Consider the following 24,488-nt stretch of genomic DNA (forward strand, 5'->3'; position numbering starts at 1 on the left):
CCGAACATGATTTATTGGGGATTTACAATAGGGTAGTGGAGTTGATTTTCCGACAGCCTTTGCGATCGTATACGGAGATTTTATTATAACATTCTTCCTCTTTTCTACTTCATGTTTTTTTCTCGGTATTGATACACCGAAAGTTTTGTGAATTCATGATTCTTTTATTACTTGTATCAAAGTTATCCTACTTCCAAGAGATTTAAAATTCCATCTGTTTTCCTGTACGAGGTTGATAGTATTCATGGAAGTTAAAATGATTTCTTTGGAATTCATTTGAAAAGTGCATATGTTTCACAAACTACCTCTTTCTTTCCAAGCAACTCTTCGTCCTTGACCATTGTTAATGTTAAGCCCTTCACGATTCCTTTATTATCTATATTAAAGTACATTGTGTGTGTATGTGTATCATTACTAAACTCGCAATATAAACTACACCCTCTTTAGAAAAAAGATTGTTCCTGTCCATCATAGATTGATCTAATTTTGGAGATTCTGATATTCTGAAATTTAGGATCATTCATCGTGCGCTAATTACTGCTGCCGGAGCTAAAGCTAGGGTAATAATTTCCAAAGCTCTTTGGAAGCGCATAGAGACGTTATATAATGTGATATGCTCTATACAAGAACCAAATATCATTATGTCCTATAGTTATAGTCTTATTAACTAAATACAGAATAAATGAGAAGAGGAAGAGAAAGAGATAGAAGGAGAATGAAAAGGAGAAGGAGAGGGAGAAGGAAGAGAAGGAGAAGGAGGAGAAGGAGGAAAAGGAGAAGAAGGGGAAGAAGAAGCTAGAGCATCAACAATACATATCAAAGAGGCATTGATGTAAGTTTTGTTGGGGCTTTCCCACTAAACCCACTTTCATTTTAATTGATACAATGTTTGTTTCATGATATCACACAAAAATAACATACAACCAACAATGTGCATGATGCATGAATACTGAGTAATTCATTGTAATTCAGGGATATGCAGTGGACAATATGTTTTTAATCTTCAAAGTGTTGTTAAATGATAGAACTGTACTAGTAGGAAAAAAGATAAAATAAAGTAAGGTTGAACATCTTTTTGTATAAATCATCCATTGATGGGGAGAGTTCTACAGAGAAATATATATGTAGAAGAAGACTATGTATGATTTACCCGAAGAAATTAGGTTTAGACAACAGTATGCACCTGAAAATTATAATTGAAGAATATTATGTGAAAAGGAAAAAGAAAGAAGTAAAACAATTTCAACCAAATATACTTCAAAAGGCACAAGGTGCTAAGCTTTCTTTTTTGTTGTTGCATACAATCAGAAAAGGTTCTTTCAAGCAAAATGGATATTCTGTTGAAATGTAACATTTAGTAATCCTGTTCCTTAAACTCATAAAACCTCAAATAAAGAAACATTTCATCGAACAAAATGGAAGCAAAATAATCTGTACAATGGTTACTCATCTTTTGTTGATGTGTGTCTCTTTCAACAAATTTCATTCTTATATTTACTAGTTTTAAAATAAAAGAAGTTTACTCTATGAATCTATTCCTTAAAAAAAGGAAGATTAAATGAGCCTGGCCATCACCTGATATGAAGAAAAGGGAAAAATAGAAGTAATACAAATTTATGCAAAGAATGCTCATAAGGCTCTCACGCATACATAAGTAATTAAGTACCTACATATACAATATGTAATTTTAAAAACTGAAAATCAACTTAAATGGTAATATAAATGTATAGTTATGTGACAGGTTTATCTTATTCTCTCTTTATATTTTATTATTGTGTGTACCTCTCCTATAGGTAGAATGAATGCATTTGAATTAAAGGATGTCTGGCCTCATACCTCTTGCACTTGACCGAAAGCTGCATCTTTAGATACAATGTAATGTTTTGACATGATTTCTAACCATTACAAAACAAGATTGGCCTAACAACTTGCAGAAACTTTACTTGTTTTTTAAAACAGTTTGATGGTATTCAGCAATTGTTTTGTTATCAACAACTTAATAATAGTCACAGATACATATTCAACAATGTACACAACCAAATGCATCACAATTAGCAGAACAACAGAAGGAAAAACCATCTACAATAGCTACTTCTACATTGCCTGCAAAAAGGAAAAGAAAAATCGGCATCTCAAGTCTTATTCATTACACTTGAACACTACAGTTTTTTAAAATCACATAAATATTAATTCACTTCATGCTTTGTTGCACCCGTCGTTTACATGTACATTAGTTTCTTGCCGGCCTCTCTGTATATTCTAATTAAGTATGAATGCAATCGAAGGTGCATTTCTAAAAGCAAATTCATCAGCATTTACATTTATTTATGAGTTATCTCTTTCTTCGCTTTGATAGACTGATGAAAAAATCAGTGGACTGCCTCTCTCTACGTTTGTCACATGTAAAATGTTTATATTGTAAATGGAAAACATCCTCTAAATATTGTATTAATAATAATAACAATGCATTTATACAGCACATTTTCCATATGCATGTTTAAATGCACTTAAAAATTATGTTATTAGCAGAAGAGGTGAGCTTTTAGATATTTGGATATAGTAAGAGTAGTTTATATTTATATAGTAGCTGTGCTATATAAATGGACATATTATTATCGTGGCAGTCTTAGAATTGAATGCATAACAAAGAAAGAATTAACCCATTGAGTATGATTTAATCTTTAAATAGTATAACGCACACTTTCCCTGCACTCCAGCTCAAAGTATCTCAGTCCCGGTATCCAACAAGTTAATACAGTCTGTACTATGCAGCTGTGTGTAAGCACAATAACAAGATACATTAACATACAATTGCCTCACAACATTAAAATTCCTTTACTCTACTTCCTAATTGAAATACAAATATTTGTTAAAGATGGTAATGGATTGTGCAATTCCGTGGTATAATGTAACCCAAACGGTTCCAGTCGATGCACAGAGTACATACTTGAAACTAAGTACTACGATTAGATTACTCTCATCAACTGACGTATGCATACAGGGTGCTTCCGCTCAGTGAGAGAAGAGATTTGACATTGCTGGAATTCAGACCTGTTAAAAAGAGAGAAAGAAAAACAAAATGAAGTGTTATCGAATGAAAAGTGTGACATGAATTTTATAATAATAATAATGTCAAGCTTAAATAGTGCATAAAATGTTGCCATCTATGTGTGCTTAACAAATAGCAAATGGTAGTATGAGTTGTTAGACATACAGCTGCTAATATAAGACACAAATGAATATAAATATTGCAAATATCAGGCAATACGAAAGGTTAAGATAGGGGCAAGTCTCTTGTTCATGATACGGTTTTAATATACTTTTACTCTTTTTTTTCTTCTCAGAAATAGTTTGATACAATCTATGTATGTGAATTTCAAGAAAATCATCTTTTGTTTTGATCATCAATACATTTTAAAGATCTTTCTTTTTTTTAAAGCCATTGGTTTACTTATCTGCATGTTTGATGTGCAAGGTAATATAAAAACATTAGGATGTAATGGTGAAAATGTGTTTTCAATGACTAATAATAATATTATACAACACCTACGTGGATCCTTGTCATTTGATTGGACGATTGTTGGTCACATGATATTCAATAGATGGTATATTGCACGGTCGTGCATTTTTGGTTATATGCGCCCTGCATTTTTGGTTATATGCAGACTGCGTACCTCTCTGCTGCATGTGCGCGTATCCCTGCGTGTATCTGACGCGAAGGCAATCTGCATGTAATCGAGAAGGCTTGACTCGAACTTTAATTTATCTTTATAAGGAGTAAAGCATAATTTGTTGATTAACGTTCTATTAGGTCTTCTTCGATGTTGTATAAAACAAATAATGAATGTTTTTCATTCGTTTAATAGTGCAAATATTTTCATTCGTTGAAAGATTAACGTTAATTCTATTCAACTCGGCTGACGCCTCGTTGAATAGAATGTTAATCTTTCAACTCATGAACATATTCGCACTATTGAACTCATAACCATTCATTATTTGTATAATATTGAATGGCATTCTTTTATGAGGCACAAGGGTATATTTCATTCGCTTTGGATTCTACTATTTCACTCCTCGTGCCGACTTGTGAAATATGTTCATCAGCTCATTGGAAATACCCTTGTATCCCATTCATTCAGGCCATTCTATATTATATAAATATCATCATGTCAATGCTAACATTACAATCAATAACAAGCCCTAATCCTTCACTCACCATTACTCTTGTTCTTTGACAGGTACAGCTGGATCTTCTTCCCATGTAGTCCAAAGATGACCCCCACATGGTGGGTCAGCTGGTCAACGGTCAGCAGGTAGTCACCAGGGGGGTTCTCCAGGAGCACCGTGCCCCGCCCACACGTAGCCCCTAGGGTGGGCTTGGCATCACACAGCTCTACATTCACAAACTTGCAGTAGGGGTTGGGGCCGTTGGTTGAAGCAGAGGCAGCAGCCGTAGCACCCCTGGAGGAAGCACCTGGTGCTTCTTGATGACCTCTTGCGATGATCAGCTCAAGGCTGGGTCCTTTCAGCTGTAAAGGTGATAGAAATTTGAAAAATAATGTGAGTACTCAACGAATAACTAAAATAGTATAATGTGTACAAGGACTCTAGTGCAAAATCTGATGCCACAAAAATATCTGGTATACAAAATAATGACATCATTGAAATTAATTTCAATTTGAAGGGATAAAGGATCATAAATTAAAATTAAAATGGTGTGGTGAATATCAAAGATGCATTTTCTCGCAACCTAACATCTGGAGATGTGCGGACTACAGAAATCAAAATTGCCACAACAGGTGATCACCTTGTGGACTTGTCATGAAACCGATTCTCAACTAACCTGAAATGTTTCTCTGATGGTCTCCTCTGTTCCAGCAGGCAATGGGGCCAGTCTTAGTGGTTGCTTGATGGTGTTGAAGATGTACTCCTCATGAGCTGGGATGATCTTCGTCAATCTATCGCTAGCTGGTTCGACGTTGTAGAAGATGGTGATGGCATCTGTGGGCATCAGGCTTGCCTGCAGCGCAAAGAACAATAAAGAAATCAGAATTGGAGCGTAGTTCATACTAACATTTGCACTTTGTACACATCGAGGGGTCAGTGACACAAAGACGTAACTCTATTTTGGCCATTTTGAGAAAAAGTGGTTTGTTGGGTGGAGTTACGTCTTTGTGTTTCCTTGAAAGCCTACATTTTCTGAACATTTTAATATCAAATACTCATTTTGGCAAAATATGGAGTTGAAGTCTTTGTGTCACTGAACCCTCGACATGATCTCTAGCGAAGAGCATGTTGGTCATTCAATTGAGGCTCTTCTTCCTTTGAAACTAAATTAACAGCAATTTAAAGGACTAGCCTTCACTGTGCTTCTGTAAAAGCTACCATTCATGTTACTTATTCCATCACAAAAACCAACAATGCTTGTTCTTTCCCTAGCGTACATACTCATTGTATGTACATACAAATTTACTTCACTGTGGTACCTCACACTGACATACATCATAATAATAATAATAATAATTGATTCTTATTGAGCGCTACTACAGACAAAGTGATCAGAGCGCTATTACAACAGAAAAGAAACATACAAATCATAACAATCAAACAAGGAACAGTAATTAAGATATTATGAACAAAAAGAAATTTAGCTACATCAAAATGTACATCATCCGGGGAAACCTTCCAGGAGCTGCTGCAGAAAGGGATTATCATTTCAAGGATCAAAGTTTTTTGATGATGATCAAACATTCAAAGGAGCTCAACGTTTCATTCAGAGTGGAAGAATGGCCACGTGACTTGAAAGATCATAAGATTTTGATGTAAGGAGGTATGAGAGACATTGTTACCTTTTTCCTGAGCTTCTGGATACGATTGATAACCTCTCTGGCCGCACCCTCGTCCAACATGGATTGATCCGGCGTTACATCGAGAAGTACAAGGATCTAGAATGATATCAAAACCAAACATAAAGAACGACTTTAAAAAACAACATATACAGTGTGTTCCATCATGATGTAGCCTCCTATAACAGAATACACGACAGAGCAAACAATGTCCTACTATGCCTCTTGATAACCCAGAGCTGCACAGTCACCAAATTCCAGGATTTAACATTTTTGTTGGATCCAGAGGAGTTGTCGTTCTCAACATATCCTAAAAACATGATTTTTTTCAAAGTTACATGAAGCCGCCACAAAAATTAACCTCGTTAAGATAGAATTGCACCAAAATTATCTTCTCCGAGATTTCTCCCATGACGCTTCATATCATTTAAACAAAAGTTTATGATTTGATGGTTGAAATACCGATGAGGCCTTTGTGACCCATTAATTACATTAGTAGCTTGGCGATTGATTATTATTATTTGTTCTCCTTCTCTTTAACTGACCTTTCCATCTGAATGAGCCTGGTACTGTGAAGATCCTGATGCAGACTCCTCCATGTTGTAGCTCAACCTCAGGTCATCCTTTCCTAGCACATGACCCACGACCTCTATCTCACCCTTTGAAATGAACCCCTGAAGCTGAGCATCAGTGAGCTTCCGGATCTCGTCCGAGACCTTCTTGAATTCTCCCTTGAGGCGCTTGCCAAGGATCATGTGATCTGGTTCCGCATGCAGGGAGACGTGGTACTTCCCCTTGTCCTGTGAGGTCGTGACCTTCCTCACGTTCAGTTCCTGCAATGAAGATTCAAAATTGATAGTGAGTAAAATGGACCTACAGTTCTGAATTTGTATTCACACTTAGTTCTTAACTGTAAATGAAACTAGAGGTGTTGAGGTCTGGTGGATAAAGTTCAATCCCTGCAACATCACAGATGTTTTCTGGTACTACATCAATCTATTTTTGCCACTCTTGACCTAGGTGATGTAAAGGGCCACCCGAAGGACAAAGCACGACACTTCAATGTACCAGTGTATTGTCAGGACAACGAGGTAAAAGAAAAGTAATGTCATGTGCCTTTGAATAGCTTACAGGATGGTGAAATATAAAAGCATCATATCATCATTATTGACTAACATTGCCATCGTCATGACAACACAGATAACAACATTATACCCAATTTTAGTATTAACTGACAATATGATCATAAAGACCTTCACAGGATTAACTCAGCAATTGTCCTAATATTATTGCCTTTAGAATATGGCCATTCATGCCATTGTTTGCTCTCACCATTTACTGACATTTCATTGTTGAAGTACAAAGTATTATCTAAATATCTCTATTGAGAAACCAATAGTGAGAGCAAACAGTGGCATGAATGGCCTGCCATGGTTAAGTCCAACTTAAAGTCGATCTTACTCTTTGTGAAACACCCCCCAGAACTCTTACCTCAATGACATACTTCTCCAGGGACCTGATATCATCCAGGCACCCCTGATCGGTGTTGATGACGACCACCTCCTTCAGGGGATACTTGGTGGGTATGGTGGCCCTGTCTCGGATCACCCTCGCAAGCTCAATCACCGTCTGCATGTTGGACACGGCCGTTTCAATCTTGCTATCGATCAGATCCTCCCTGTTCAAGAGTCAAGGAGCAATATCAAATTGGCAACTGCAGTATTCTCTTGGAACATTTGGCGTTTATAGGCAGGCATAAATGATATTATATCCTGCATCAAAAATTTGTTGGCTTTTGATTGGTTGAGAGCTCGTCACATGACCAAAAATATTTGACCTATTTTTAGAAAGTACTATATGAGAGTACTATTTTGGTTTACTATTTGGGAGTTGAAAAAAAAAATGTGAATTTTTTTTTGAATTGAATCAATTTTTCTTTCAAATCTTAATTTTTAATGAAAACAAAATATTTTAATCTTTTTTTTTTTTTTTTAAATAATTTTTTTATGCAGGATGTAAAACAAATATACCATGCCTTCTATTCGAGGTACTGGTTAAACTATGGGCCTCGGTGACTCCAAAAGTACCATTTGCTTCGGGTGCCCCTCAGGAAATAGTACTATTGGAGTCACCTCTTGCGCATAGTTTTAACCAGAACCTCTCAAGGCAGTGTATATTTGTATATTATGAGTAGCAGAGAGAGAGAGGGGGATTCAAGGATATGGAAAGGCAACACAGACAAGCATGTTTCAAATGCCTAATGTGTACGGGCATGACTAATTCACTGATTGCCATAGGAAATTACCAAATACAAGTGTGGCATCACTATCATTGTGCATAAATCAGGTTTAGAATTCACAGAGACAAATTATCAACCTAAAATTGGTAAGCCATAGCAAAAATATCACAGTTCTTAGTCTAAACACATAGTTCATCACATTTTTAAGCTACTCACAGAACAGGAGATATCAATATCATTTTTATTTCAAATTATCCCTAACACCTCTCCCTCATCCCTTATTCCTTCTCCTCATTATCATTACCATGACAACCTTACCTTGGTTTGGGCTGCATCAGGTAATGTACACTCCTGGTGTCCTGTGTAGAAGCCACGTCCGTCTCTACCAGGTGCCTCAGGTTCTGGTACATGTGCTCGGTGAGGAAGGGTGTGAAGGGTGACATGACACGCACCATGCTGAACAGCACACTGAAGAGAGCATGGAGAGCGCCCTCACAGTCCTTGCTGCCTCCTTCTCCCTAGAATGGCAGAAAGAAGCGAATGTGGACTTAAAGATAAAGTTGAGTTCTGGTCATGCGATTGCATTGCAAAAAAAAACGTGTGGAAGCAATAAGGAAAAGTTGATCATGTAGCATTTAAGTAAGGTTCTGGAGTCATCAAAATTAAAATAAATTTGGCCCAGTCTTGGTAAAGTAACAAGCACTGTATACAGAAAGATGTACATGGGACTACACAAATGGTGTTGGGCCTACTTACCTTGATTTCCTTATCTTTCTATGCTCATTATTCAGCCAGTATACATTTTCTACCAAAATTGTTTGGCAAATGACATTTATTTGTAATCTTGAACATTCAGTGTAAGTCTCGTTTGATTCTGTGAGAATTTGTTTCTTTTTTCTTTCCAGAACTCAAGTTTATCTTTAAGTTGGTTCCCTCACTGAGCATAAGGGAGATCAATAATATCCCTAAAACAAAAACATTTTTGTAAGGTTAGAGGGCCCTCTGTCTTCAAAGTGTCCATGTCTGTGAATGTGCGTAACTGCAGATTGAACTAAACACGCAACAAACATCAAATTATAGTCTTCCCTATAAGGATACATACTGATGCAAAAACAAACCAACAGTATAGAGAAAAGAACTGACTTTAGCAAAGAAACTGAGAAGCCTTGAATATCATATTTCACAAAAACAAAACAAAAAAGACCAAAGTGCATGTAAAATGATATGAATTTGTATTTATATTACACGCTTGTTTTTCCAATATAAAAAATAACATACCCGTCTTTTCCCCCGGAATGACAATATTTTTGTTCGTATTTCAATTAGGTTTTTTTTTACACAGACTCTTCAGGATATCGGGAATAAAACAAGGGTAATCATTATAGGATTAAAAAAAAAAATTGTTTCTCATTTTCATATCAAATATTTACAGCTGCATGGAGAGAAACAGAATGAATTGATAAATACCTTCAGTCGCTTCCTGTTTGACCGGACATACCAGTTGGTCAGCATGTCCACAAACTTGACCAGTCTCACCACCACCGTATACAGACGGTACGCTGTCATCAAGAAAGGGGAGGAATGTTCAGGACATGATGAGCAATTGTACACCTTACACAAATGATAATCTTCAAGAGAAGTATCTCCTATAAAAGTTCTTGACACATGCTCTGGGGTCAATTGCGCTGCCCTCAATTTTCTACACTAACCAAACTCCTGGACCAAAAACTACACAACCCCCTAACCCTATTGGGTAACTCTGATGCAAGGAAGCACAGAGATAATGTCACCAGAGCAAATGTTGGGTACCCATGAAAGTCCTCATGGAAAGATAATATTTGAAGGTAAAATTACAATAAATGCACAATACTTGTTTTCTACTGGCCTAAGCGACCAGCAAAAGATATCTATTCTGAAGACAATTGTTAAATAACCTAGAAATAATTTCCTAATCGAAAGAAGAAAGAAAAGTGACATACATCACTCGAACATAATTGCTCAAAAATGATATTTATTTATTTAATTATTATTTATTTATTTATTTCTGATATTTATACAGGGTGGCACATATCACCAATTTGAGGCCATAAGGCCCTTTTTGGTAAGAATAAAACAAATAACAGCATCAAAAACAAAATAGATAAATACACAAGCATACAAACATCCTTTGACTAGAATTAAACAACAGGGTTAATTTGAGATGGACCATTCTAAAGAGTTAGACCAGGACCTAGGTGAGACCAGGCCCAGAGAACTCACCAGCCATTTCTTGGTGGAAGAACTTTGTGAGAGACTGTGTGAAGGATAGGATCCACCTATCCATGATGTTATCTGTTGGCTTGAAGGTCTGCGCATTGTGACTGAACTTCACATTCTCCTCCTGTAAGATACAGAGAATGGATGCACATTACAATCAACATACTACAGACACAGAATAGAATTGCTGAAAAATTGTATATAGAGGCTGCTCGAGGAAGTGGTTCAAATGTACAGGGTCCTTGAATACAAGTTTCAATGAGAAAAAAACACTTACCAAGGGAACATATAACAAACAAATGGTCTTCATAGCCAGGTGTTCATGAAAGAAGGTATAACCATAACTCCTTTTTTTACAATCAAGCTAGTGGGGGTTTAGCCCACAGGGTACAATAATGATTTGTCAGACATATTCTGCTAGTGAAATAAAAAATGTCTAATAAGTTCGAAACAAGAATGAATTTACACTTGGACTCGCTATCCTCATTGGCGTGTTGGTATAAAACTAAGACATTATGGAATAAAATTTAGTTTCAAGAAATAGATGAGAAGCACTTGGTTTGAATTAGTTCCACAGGAATCGATGAAAGCTGGCCTTGCTAGTTTTAAGGTTGTTTGAAGCTGAAAATACTAATATTACTCCACCCAATTCAATTATTCTTTATAATTTAGATTTTTCTGACATATCCTCCTAAACGTTTGTCAGAAATAATGAAACTCCCCACAAATCTGAAATCACTTGACATACCAAATGTTGACATTATTTGCATTTCCTGTGAAGGGAGGTTTGAAATAAGAAAATCTTACCCTTTCTAATCTCTCTAAATTCTGCATGAGGAACCTGTAGGCATTGAACCATGGCAGAAAGATATCCTTGAGAACATCCCTCACTCCCGTCTCCTGGAAACGTAAATTCTCAGCTCGGACCACAGGCGAGTTGATCAGATAGAGCCTATGACGAAAATATTTCAGTGTATAATTGTCATCTAGAAGTACAACAGATATCATATTCTTTATTTGTATGTTCCTTATCTGAATTGAAAATGCAGAATCTAGATGCAAACCATAGACAAATTGACCAGATTAGGTCAGGGTAGGTTATGAATATAGAAGTGCATCATTGTAAACTAGATGGATCTTCGACTGCAAGCACTTGTTATCAATAACAACTGCTTAATGACAAATGACAAATTTGCTATCAGCCAATCAAATGCCACTATTACAGTAGCTTATAACTTTTTGTTTAACTTGATATTGATACCAAGTTTTATGAAACAGGGCCCTGATCTGGGAAGGAGATACTGTTGCATTATTGTTAACTCCAAAGACAAGAGTTAACTTCACACAATGATTTATAAGTTTATCTTGCGAACCAATTGAATTGACAGTAAGGTGCCTCTGTGCTTGACTTTAAACCACATATGACAATACATGTGGTCCAAAAGTAGACCACATAATAATCTTGATTAGATGCTAATGCTCTATTTGCTACAAGTGATGTCTCAAGTAACACCCTCGTTTTGAGAGTATGATTTTGATCTTACTGAAAGGTGACCCAAGTATTACTTCATTAAAATAATAGGATTTCATCTTGCAATTGTCAGTATTCTGTTGGTTGTAGATTTACGTCTAATTATTCGAGCATGATTTTGATACTACGCAAAGGTTACCCAGGCATTACTTCATCAAAAACATTTCAGCATTCTTTCGAGGGTTTATGTTGGGTGTAGATTTAGGTTTAAGGTTAGGGTTGGGGGTAAGCAAAGTTCATGGTCCAGTGTTGAGGTTAGGAACTTGACTAGTCTTCAGTGGTGCATGCATCATAGAACCTACCTGAGGGCATCTGCACCATACTGTGTGACAACATTCATGGGGTCAGGGTAGTTCTTCTTACGCTTGCTCATTTTCTGTCCGTCCGATGCCAGGATCAACCCGTTGGCAATCAGGTTCTTGAAGGCAGGCTTGTCAAAGAGGGCCACAGAGATCACGATCAAGGTGTAGAACCTAGCAAGGACAAAGTAGAATAGCCTTGATGAGTTTTTTTTGTTTGGATAGGTTGTAATGCCCAGAAAGAGATAGAAAAATACACCCATATTACAAATTAAAAGGTTAAAGCTAATCTTGAGCTCTGGTATGGGAAAACTATTTTGAGAGAAAATTGCTATGATTTATCCTGGCTTGTTTATCATGCAGTAGATCGGTTGTGAAATAAAAACAAACACACAAAAACATACTGGGCATCATCTTCTGTATTAAGCAAATGGCGTTGGGCCTACTTACCCTGATTTCCTTATCTTTCTATGCTCATTACTCAGCCACTATACATTTTCTACCAATTTTTTGGGCACATGTCATTTATTTGTAATCTTGAACATTCAGTGTAAGTTTCGTTGGATTCTGTGAGAATTCATTTTCTATATTTACCAGAACTCAAGTTTATCTTTCAGACAGTACATCAACAAACAAAAACGTAAATGTATCACATGAACATAAGTTATGGTATGGAAATATGGGAGTGTCAATGTATGGATAAATAAAAAAAAAAATAATATCCTATCCACCTTTCTCCAAAAGGTTTTTCAAAGTTTTCATTAGCGTTTGATGTCAGGAAAAACATTAAAAAAACATGTATAGATATCAGACCTCTGTGTTGATTGATAAATCATTGTTTCCTGCATTGCATATGTATGCACAGTATAAAGTTACTAAGATGAACTTTACAATATTCCTATATCTATAATTTGAAAGTAAATAGTTAAATTACCATCCTCTTGTCTGGTCGATACCCTCAGCAATGAAGTTGGCAGGGAAGCTGTCTTCAAACTCCTTCTTGTTCTCAAACGGGTAGTGCAATTGGGCATAGGGCATACTGAAATGACAGTAAAATAAGGTATGCATTAGTCAAGAGGTATGAATCATTCTCATTAACACAGATACTTATGTATATCCACAAGACAAGTAATAACATTACTAAACCATTAATACGTAACAACTGAACACCCTGAAAATCATGCTGTATTATGAGTAGGTAATTGACAATTTCCTCAAAAGCTGTTCAAGAGTTTTTTTTAAATTCTTCTTCTCATTTCAGAGATATACTTGTTCTATATATGAGGACATCCCATTCAATTGAACAGCCTTTCAAACCATAAACCAATGGCTGTAAAAGTATGAATATTCATTTACATTTATAATCAAACAACATAGTGAAATGTAATATCATTCATTTTTTTATTATTTTAGGACAGCTTATGCTATGGTCACAATGGTTCGTACGAACGATAATTTCGTACAAATCTCCGTTTTTCCATTGTCTTTCTGAATTTCCATTGTCTGAAAATTGTTTGAACTGCGTTCGTAGCAGTTCGAAATGGCATTTGTGACCAAGGCTTTACATCTGTCAATGAAATGCAACAATCATATGGCAGTCATCATCCACCACTGATACCCCCTCCCTCCCCAATGATGAAAGTACCCCCTAAATGTTTAGACTGATGCTACACCACTGACCACATACATACCTGCCACTTTCAAACCAGCAATCAAAGACCTCTGAGACACGACGTAGGGGTGGCTTACCAGGACGCTTGGATGGGATGGTCAGCTTATCAACACTGTAAAGCACAGGGGAACAAGAATCAAAATGTACAATGTCTTCTATGTCAGTGTCATAAAATCAACTTTGAGGATTAGCATTCAATTTTGAATTTCAATATTATATATTGTCTCAATATTTAACCTTTCAAACAATCTTTGTTCTGGTAGAAAGCATTATAATTTTATCATCTTCCATAGAAGTGTCACAAATCAAGTTTGAGGATCAGCATTCCCATGTAAATTTCAATATTTCTTTGCTTAAACTTACGAAAAGATTGACATAAACATTTTTTGATTGATGAAGATTGATGTATGATCCAACTGCAGAAGACTGGATGTTAAACTGTTTCTTTATGAAGAACTTTTAGGACTAGAGTTCTCAAGAACTAGATGAATCTTTGATGCCTCCGCCATAGAGCGATTTAGAAAACTAACAGAAGCAATTTTTAATATTCAAGTGTGATTATAAGAATAAAAATTCTTACCTCTCCCTGTGAAGATCAGTGATATCTACCCCCGTCAGTTCATTGAGCTCCTGGATGGAACCAACGCAAACAATCTCCTCGAGGTCCTCGCTCACCCACAGAGGGATGGGAGTGCCGAAGTATCGGTTCCTAGAGATGGCCCAGTCGTGTGCGTCCCGCAACCAGTTGGCAAAACGCTTCTCCTTCACAAACCCTGGTACCCTGAGTAGATGCAATGGTAGTTGATTGAAATAGATTCCGTTAATGTGAAGATTAAATGCTCTAGATATTTTATAATTCATGTATAAATTAAAAGAATGTACATGTACTCACATGTATTTATGTCAAATTACTTGGAAACATAAAATGTAAACGTAATCCTACCACAGTATATCATAATAGCAATGAAGCATTAGACATCAACTTTGAGAAATAGTAATGAACCAACTTTGTCCTTCAAGTTCGAATAACATGCAAGCAAATAGGTAATGAGTTGAAAAAACAAAGCACAACAAAACAATAACAACAAGGACAATTTAGCAGTTCAAATATCAAATGTATTATAAAAAAACATACAAACACCACCCAAGGAAAACAGAAAGGGTGTTTACAGCAGACAGGTGGCCTTTCTAGTCAGGTTCTATAACACGCGTCTTTCTCAAGGAAAACAATAAAGATGGCCACTATAACATATGGCCTTTATAGAGAGGTGGCCACCAATGCAGGTTCCATCGGATCATAATAGTTCAAGGACTACTACGCTCGTTCGTGTCTCCTTAGATCAAGATTAATGTACAGTTCCTTAATTAAATTAAGTTAAATTAAATTAAGTTCTTCCATCGCCCGATGGCTGTCTACTATGATGTCTCATTGTCTTACCAGTATGTGGTCTCGTTGTTGGCTAGTAGTCTCTCCGACATGGTTTCAACCCTGATAAACCAGCTGGGTACAGCCTTGTAGATCAGAGGAGTGTCTGAACGCCAGCAGAATGGGTAGCTATGCTTGATGTTGCTGCTGTCCACCAGGCGACCGAGCTCCTTCAGCTTCTTGATGATGTTCTTGTCAGCGTCCTTCAAAGGGAACACGGTATAATTTTTGGTTAGGAGATTATAACGGGAACTGAAGATGAAGAAAATAAATGCTAATATACAATGACAAAACAGTCTCATCACACAACCGAAACACTACAAACATGTTGTGTTCTGGGTATCTGTCTAGGTACTTGGTAGCATCTACCGGTTGAAGCCAACAAACTTAACACAAGATGAACTGAACTCTTTGTACTGAAATTAATTAGGATTAGATATAGCTACATGTTTTTAGTGTAAAATATATATTGAATGTATACATAAGACAAAGGGAGGCCCTTATAACATGGTCCACAAAAGCAAAGAACATTCAATCACCGGACACTGGGTAATTAACTATGCAAAATTTGACAAAATCACACCCCTTTACTTCTATAACTGTGGAATACTATCCTCATTCTACACGGCCTGAGGCCTCTGACCATTCAAACTGACCTTCACATACTCTCCAGCAAAGTCTGTGACCTCACTAGTGAATCGACCACTGGCATCCACAGGGCAGACGACCTCCTCCTTGGAGATGATGCCCTGTTCCAGACACACCCGGTAATCATCCTACAAGAACATTAAAGAAACAGAGATAGGTGTCATTCAACTTTCAAAGTTACATTGATTAGCAAGACTGATATGGATCCCAGTAATGAATGAGACAATCATCATTCAAATGATATCATGCTTCAAGCACATCCTGCAATCATCTTGAATAGAAAATGTTATTTGACTTTCAAACTAGTAATGTTAGTAATGTTTTGTATTTTGGATGTATACAATATAATCGTAAGAACTAGTATAACGCTATAGTAATGAAGAGATACACTATTGACATATAGTGAACAGAGAAAACCAATCTCAACCAGCACTTGTGCCAACTTTTGGTTTTCTTTAGCAACAACTTGAATTTTTGAATAAATGTGTTTTATGTAAGCATTAATTAAGCTTTTGCAGTAATTCATTGTTTTGTACATTATGTACAGTTTGTATTTTATTGTTTGCCTTGCATACTTTGTTTTATGATGTACATACCATTTGTTGTTGTAAATAATAAACTTCAAACTTCAAATTATTGCTAGCATGCACTGAACCTGATCAGAATAAACTTCCACTGCTTCATATCTCATCAATCTACATGACCCTCCAAGAGCATAATTCCCAACAAATCATTGCCATGTCCTGGATGTCTGATTATCAAAACCACAAAGTCATTCAGCAAGTACTTCTTGCAAGGCCTTCACATCTTGTGTAATCTTGAGATTTTCAAACGAGTGAAGACTCTCATGAGTAATTCCCAAATTGAAATAGCAAGTGATATAAAATATCTAGGACAATGAGGAAGACAAATCCATTTCTATTCAAATCCAGCATTCTCTCAGGCTCTTATTATGTACAGAATGAAATCTTTGGCTAATGCATCAAGCAAATAAATGTACAGAGCTCTTCTTAACCCTATACATTTAACAACTAAATTATTAATACCCTTGCAAAGTTTTGTCATTTATGTATGTGAAAAACTGATTCCTCCTGATTTATGTTTCTTGAGAATGTGACATATTAAAGCTTAAATGTATTCAACAAAGGCCTGAATCCCAGTTCTCCTCTTATTTCTGAGTTAGGAAACACACAAAAATCAGCAAGTTTATGAATCAAGGTCTTGCCAAGGAAGCTCCTATATGCTCACCTGTCCAAAGAATGCTGCTTGGTGGACCACTCCTGTACCACTGTCATTCGTCACATAGCCATCCGTACAAATCTTGAATGCACCAGTTTTCTTCAACTAGAATGGAGCAAAACAATTTCAAATTACAATTTGTTTTAAAGTTTGACTGAATATTATTACTCTTTACATACATATTTTGAAACAAACTCTTACGTGATTGTTTGATCTTATGAATTACAGGGAACATCAATTTTAAACCACTGTAAAAATTTGTTATTTTTTTCTTCTTCCTGAAATGGCATACAGATTTACAATTCTTATCCTTCCTTATATCGGAGATGTCAAAAAGGGATGACAAAAATACTTCTTTCTCTTTATTTATTCAGATCACATAATATTTATTATGTCTTTAGATCACAACCCTTACCAATTTCCTACTATCTGTAAGAGCTTAAAATCCCACACCATTAAATAACTAAATCGTTACATCTGTTACTTGACTATAAAAGTCAGAGCTTTAGGGGATATAGCATCACTTAATTCTTACCTGAGCAAAGTATGGAAAGAGTGGTTGATACTTCCTACCCTTGAGAGTGTCTCCTTTGAATCTGTTAAATGTAGAAAATAAATGTCAATGGGTTGGTGGTGATGACAGTCATCTGTTAAAAAAGAACTCATTTAAGGCTCGTTCAGATGGTGCAGCAAAACCATGGAATTAGTTCAATGATGACAAGAAGTGTAATACGCTTCACCTTTCTGTACCTTATATAAAACAGAGTTCAGTGAATATGGGCAAATCCTATGCTGTGTGCAGTTGCCATTCATTTACACATTTAAACAAACGTGGCTGCCTTTTTGCAGTGGTTTACCACCCCATATCTGAACAAGCCTTTACTGAACAAAAAGAATTTCTCTCATATTTAAGTATGCAGCTTGATAAGGATCAGGATATTTTTCTTCAAGATATTAGAGTCCTAGTATTGTAATCAGGATACAATGTTGTTTTAATGAAAATAATTATGATTACAATTTTCATAAGGTCTACACATCTTGAAATTGAAAAGGTGGCACACAGACTAGTTTTCTCGGTGGAGAGCTACACAATAAGCACATTTTTTATTGTCTCAATTATAGGTGATTTAAGTGTGATATTATGTCAAATAACTGCACACAAACTGGCATGCTTATATCTATTGATCTCAAAAACAAAGTAAATTCTCTGTAAAGTGCTGCAGAATGAGCACAATTTGTATTGTCTTAATGATAAGTGATTTAAGTATGGTACTTTGTCAGATAGCAGCATATAAACTTGCATGCTTATATCATACATGATTTAATTAATCTCAGAAACATGGTCATTTCTCTCTCAAACAAATGCCACAGCAAAAGTTTTCAAACAGCGATCAACGTTTAGCACAAAGTGAATTCCAGCATAACAACAATAATACATCCAGCAATACCATAAAATCTCGCAATTCTTTTCCTTACTTGGCCATGATTTCATATTCCTTCTCCTTCTTGAACAAGGCACCAAGTCTAGCCTCCATCATGATGTAGACCTTGCCGTCCTTCTTGTGCTTGATCTTGACGTAGTCCATGGCAGCGTTGACGCAGAGGGCCAGGTTACTGGGCAGGGTCCAGGGAGTGGTGGTCCAGGCAATCATGCTGACTCCAGCCTCGTCATCCAAGGGGAAACTCACAATCACTGGTTGAAAGACAGATAGGATGGGAATCAGCGAGTAAGCAAAGTGGCAAACCAATGCAAAGAAGGACAACTTTCCAACTTACTAACGGAGTAGACATGATGGATTATGTCGAAATATACTATTATTTCAGACCGCTGGGGAGTTGTGATGATCCATTTCTCATGGTTAAACTTTGTGGGAGACAAATTTCATAATATCCCCACAAAAGATTGAGGCCCATTCCGTAGCTACATTGATCAAAGTATTATCACACAGTCCTATCATCTGCATATGTCCTCACAGACCTGTCTACAGATCATTGGTCACTGAGGAGCACTCTCTACTAGTCCTTGTGCATAAATATACTTTTATAGAAAATGGCAATTTGGCAAGATTTTCCTTGCCAAAAAAAGGTAGCCTTTGCAAGTTTGCATGCATTTCTCTTCATTTTGGCTTCAGCATGATGAGTTCATGACTTTTCCCTGCCAGTTTTCATGCATTTGTCTCCTTAACTCACCTGCAGGATCTACAACATCCTTGTAGTTCTGCCCACTCTCAAAGTTAGAGAGAGGGGTATTGCACGCAGTGGAATAGGGCATCACCTGTTTGTATCAAGAGAATGAAAAAAGCATACTGCATTCTTAAGAAGATCAAGAGGAGGAATTTCTTATCCGTAGTAAGCCTACAAGAATGGTAGATAATTTGCATCAAGAAATAAAGGAGAGTTAAGTTTTCAACACGTCTGAGAACAAGAAAGAGTACCGGTAGATAAATTGAAATGAATTTGTTATTCCTTGTAAGACTCTCCTAGCATGGTATAAATGAGATGGCATTAGCCACGTGGATGTAAACAGCAGCACCAACAGAGTAATCAACTCACACTGGATTCTTTTACATGCGAAATTCAATCTGCTTACCAAAAAGGTAAATATCCCTTATACAATCTAAGCAGGCCTAGTATATCATTCAGTTAGGGCTTTATGCTACAGTATAAACTGGTTTAAAATTCTCCAGGATAATAGGAATATACCTCAGTAAATAACACATACCTTGAAGCCTCGGTAGACCATTCCCTTGTCAAACAGCTGTTTGAAAACCCACCACACGCTTTCCATGTACCATGGGTACAGGGTCTTGTAGTCTTTCTTGAAGTCTATCCAACGCCCAAGACGGGTGATGATTTGCTAAAAGGCATATGAAAAGCTTTTATCAGAGGTGGTGAAATCAATAGGGGGCAGGCATGAAGAACAAACTTGTGTAAAAATGTAAGTATATGAAAAATTAATATTTAGGAAATCTTTGGAGTACATAGGGCCTGGAAATTAGCTGTCGGTAAAAAGGGTCTCTACCACAACTACACCTACATGAACTCTAGTCATGAGTCACTGAAATGGTTTCTTGTGAAGGAAATATAGATATAACATTTCTTCCTGTTTATGTTGGCAGGTGACTGGATCTTAGAACGAAATAAGGAATAACTCTACATGTTAAAAATAAAGATAGAAATAGAAATATACTTCACAATGGATGAAAAAGGGGAAATGAAAATGAACTTGTCATCCAAAACTTACACAAAGTCATATTCAATCAACCATTGATTCTAACTTGCATTTCCTATCATTTCAACACAGACTCACAGAGACTGATCACTGTCAGATTTCAGCTTACCTCCCATTCACCAGCATAGCGAGAAACAATTTTTCTACACTCGTTGTTGTAGGCTTCAATTCCCATCTTTGCCACATCTTCGGGTCCGGTGATGCCAAGCTTCTTGTCGATTTCATACTCCTATTACAAAAACAAAACACAATAGTCATGTACAGTTAGAAGCATCAAGAAGAATTCCATACTTCATATAAAAAGCAAAAGAAAGTGACATACTTTGAAAGCTAACAGTAGTAGGCTAATGGTAGCATGTTTTAATGAAAAGCAGAGATAGATACGATGTCTAGAAATGCAATTTATTTCATTTGAAATGAAGGCAGGTTACTGAATCCCAAGCCAATCAAGTAATAGAAATATCATAGAATGTCATGACATTTTTAACCTCTACATGCATTATACAAGCATTTATGACTTTCTTATCCTTTATTGGACTTTTCTCCCTCTGATAGGTTTCTCTACATTTCAGGCCTTTTTGAGCCAACTTGATTTCATAGTAGAATTTCCCTTTATAGAGTTGATAAGCCAAAACTAATCTTGCGTATTTGTCCAAAACACCACATGGTGCTTGATAACGATGCACCTGGTCATGTTTACTCATTAAGATTCTTTAGTTTACTGGTATTCATAGACAGGATATGACAATATCTTAGCCTATTTGTAGAGTGAGCATAACACATTCTATTCTTACAATGGGAAGTCCGTGGCAATCCCATCCAAATCTTCTGTCAACATGGAAACCACTCTGATGGGCGTAACGAGTCACAACATCCTTGATAGTTCCAGCCAAGATGTGACCGTAGTGGGGTAGACCGGTGGCAAAGGGCGGACCATCATAGAATGAATACCTTGGTAAAAAAAAAATTAAAAATCATACTTTAATGGTCAGTTGCATTTCAATTAGAATATATCAATGTGACTCACAATTTATTATATTATGGCGAGTCATCTTTTTGGAAGCATCTATATTATCCTCAAATATAAGGACATTTTCTCAACTTCACAAAGCAATTTTTGTGATCATGCTATTTAATTTAGTTTGGAGAAATCACTTTAAAAAAATAAAACGAATTACCAATTTCAATAGAGTTCAATATCAGAATATTAACACAATGAACAATATTGATAACAATGAAATATGATCTAAGGTCTACATCTACATGTAGATTAAACTTTCTTTTAAATTTTTGATTTGGATTGAAATTTAAAGAGACCCAATTTTCCCTCTGCATGAAATGATATGGTCAATTTCAAACAGGCTTTACATGGGAATAAGCGGATTATTAGAACTTTAAAGAGATTAAAAAAAACATCTCTGTAGTTTGCAAGAATTTAATTCTTTCAATCACATCGTAAATCATAAATGAAAAAGAGGAGTAAAATTAGACACACCTTGGTTTTCCTTTGGATTGTTTGAGGCAGGACTGAAAAGCATCCAATTCTTTCCAAAGTTGAAGGATCTTTTCCTCCTCTTGAGGAAAGTTCATGTGGTCAGGAACCGGCTGTACCATGGCTACAGTATATTAGGTTTTCACCTGAAAATAAAACAAAAGCACAAGAGAAACAACTTAATCATTTTATGAACAGGTAAGTACATAGCCATAAGCATCTTATTTTCTTTTTCCTTATTCAGTTTAGTGGCATAAGTTGGAGGGAAAAAAATCTGTACATGTACAACTGTATTTTGATTAAATGTCCACAACAAGATTACATTTGGCAATTTGCTTTTAGATTTAAATTTGACTGCTAATTGATATATTAAGACCGCAAGCTTCAGTTTCTGATATCGACACATTTTTTCCCTTTTTCATGCCGAGACTATGTCTGGCTCCATGCACTGACCTCCTCTATACAGAGACTGAATTCAATCATAAGGTGACAAGGGTTGCCATCTGCAGTAGGGGCGCTGGTCCGAGAATAAGAATCGTCCACATAAACGAGGATCGTCCGCATAAACGAGGATTGTCCTCTATCATAAGCAAAAATAAATATTGTCTGCATTTTTGCAGACGTTTCATATTTCTGATCCGTAGGCTGGCGATGCAAAAAAAAGAAAGGATTCTGCGAAGATTTTCTAAATGCATTAGAGACTTTCACGTTATGAGCAATAGATCTAGATCTAAATCCTCGGGAAGACGGACGATCCTTATTTTTGAGGATGCAATTTGTCAGCGTTTACGAGGATGTCCTTGTATATGCGGATGATCCTCATTCTTGGACCAGCGCCGCTACTGATCTGTGCACGGCCTAGATCTACAGGGAAAGTTGGCAAATATCGCGATGAATTTTAGGTTTTCCACTTTTCCTTTGCATTAAACAACAGTTCAGCATTCTATCTAGATGTCTAGACGCTCTAGGCGCCCGGTTCGAAAGTGCACTGGAGCCCAAAGGTGTTAATATTCATGGCACGTGATAATCAATGTTAAATTAGACCTAGGTCGATGTAGAGTAACATAATTCAATAATATTGTCATTATTGGTTTAAATTAATAAAGACCCTGTGAGTGCAGTGTGAGCCAGACGACGCGCCGCGCCCACCATTGTGTTCCTCGATTTTGCCGCACCCGATCGAGCCTCTCGAAACTGTCACATTTTACCAATTCTAGGTAGTCTATACATGGTATTTGTTAAGAAGATTCACAATAGCAAAGTGTGCCTAAGTATTCTATAAACTAAAATAATGTTATATGAATTAATTCAAATGAAACATTCTGAATAAAACTACAACTCACCTAATTCTCATACGCTGGTCAATTTCTTTTATACACTGCACTGTATACACACACTGCACGTGTAGCCGAAATGAAATTAAAGTAAGAGACAAATTTGGAATGGATGGTCGAGTGTGGTGTGGTGTGGTGCTGCTATTTATTGAATCACCTGTAATACCCACCGAATAAAGAATCTTTATATATTGTATTTTGCAGTCATTGATATTAATACCCATTAAATTTTCATTCTCTTGTAGTTTTCAACTGATTTCATCATCTTTCAATGAACATATCTGGTATGTTCAGTTTGGTGCTTTAAATCTATGGTAGCCTCAATGTGCAACTTGTATGTTGAATAAACAGGGTACGCTATGGTTTTATTCAGGAACATATCCCAGAACGAAATATACTGTTTTTTTGTTGATGTTGAGGGAGGGGGGAAGGGGGGGGGGTCTATAATTCACTCGAATCCTCATCATCTTTTCGACTCATTCACTTTGTATCACATCTTCATTTCATCTCATGCTCCATTTCCCCAAAACTTTGCAATCCATGGTTGCAACAGATAATGCAAACATAGAAGCTAGGAAGAAATCTCCACCCAAATTAGAGTTATGATTGGTTCAAATTCATAATCTTTTATTTGTTCATACTCCTAATAAACTTAAGTTCAAGTGTACACGCACTGCTTATGTATAATTAAGGGGCTCGACTTTTTAGGTGAATTCAAATCAATTAAGAATTCAACACTCCACTCGCTTTCCAATACTCCCATATTCCTTCTCACTTTTATCATTTAAACTCTCATCTTTCCTGTTTTTAACTGATTTGAGTTGTCAAGCCTTCTTGATAAACACAAGTTCATAACATTCTCATCCCAGACTCATTGATCTCTCAAAAAATTGTTATCTGCTTTCATAGAAAAGACTTGGCATCAGGGTGAACTTCATAATACATTGCAATATACACCTTAAACCTATGAGATTCAAAACAGGAGATATCTTACCACTGTTAACTTTCACATAAAAAAGAAAACTCAGGACACATCTTGATCGGAATGAAATCAAATCTATTACTAGAAATAAGTTATAGAATGAAAAATCTTCATTTTAATATACACATGTACAACATATTAATACATTTGAACGATATCATTAACCATATCCATCGACCCATAAGAGAGAAAAAGAGAAGAGGGGAAAAGGAAAAAGAGAATAAGAATTAATACGCTTCAAAGAATATTTATAACAAGAAGATTTAAGGTGAATTTAGAGATAAAATTCATA

At 36.3% G+C, this 24,488-nt stretch overlaps 1 protein-coding gene across 1 annotated transcript; it reads right to left on the reverse strand.

Annotated features, from left to right (window-relative positions):
- Positions 1-833: 833 nt before the first annotated feature.
- LOC577472 (isoleucine--tRNA ligase, cytoplasmic) lies at positions 834-23,470 on the reverse strand. Its single transcript, XM_796806.5, has 25 exons — positions 23,224-23,470; positions 21,884-22,026; positions 21,183-21,339; positions 20,498-20,617; positions 19,879-20,013; positions 19,347-19,431; positions 18,633-18,849; positions 17,692-17,752; positions 17,166-17,261; positions 15,926-16,045; positions 15,282-15,472; positions 14,424-14,624; positions 13,863-13,955; positions 13,106-13,210; positions 12,175-12,345; positions 11,149-11,293; positions 10,345-10,465; positions 9,553-9,644; positions 8,404-8,603; positions 7,338-7,524; positions 6,392-6,679; positions 5,850-5,945; positions 4,844-5,020; positions 4,217-4,529; positions 834-3,051 (listed from the first exon to the last, which is right to left on the reverse strand). The coding sequence occupies exons 2-25, from the start codon at positions 22,000-22,002 to the stop codon at positions 2,981-2,983; spliced, it is 3,561 nt and encodes a 1,186-aa protein (XP_801899.2). The 5' UTR covers positions 22,003-22,026; positions 23,224-23,470; the 3' UTR covers positions 834-2,980.
- Between the last annotated feature and the right edge of the window lie 1,018 nt (positions 23,471-24,488).

This window comes from Strongylocentrotus purpuratus, unplaced genomic scaffold (assembly GCF_000002235.5).
Source record: "Strongylocentrotus purpuratus isolate Spur 01 unplaced genomic scaffold, Spur_5.0 spur5_scaffold_6, whole genome shotgun sequence".
In the NCBI taxonomy this organism is placed as follows: Eukaryota; Metazoa; Echinodermata; class Echinoidea; order Camarodonta; family Strongylocentrotidae; genus Strongylocentrotus; species Strongylocentrotus purpuratus.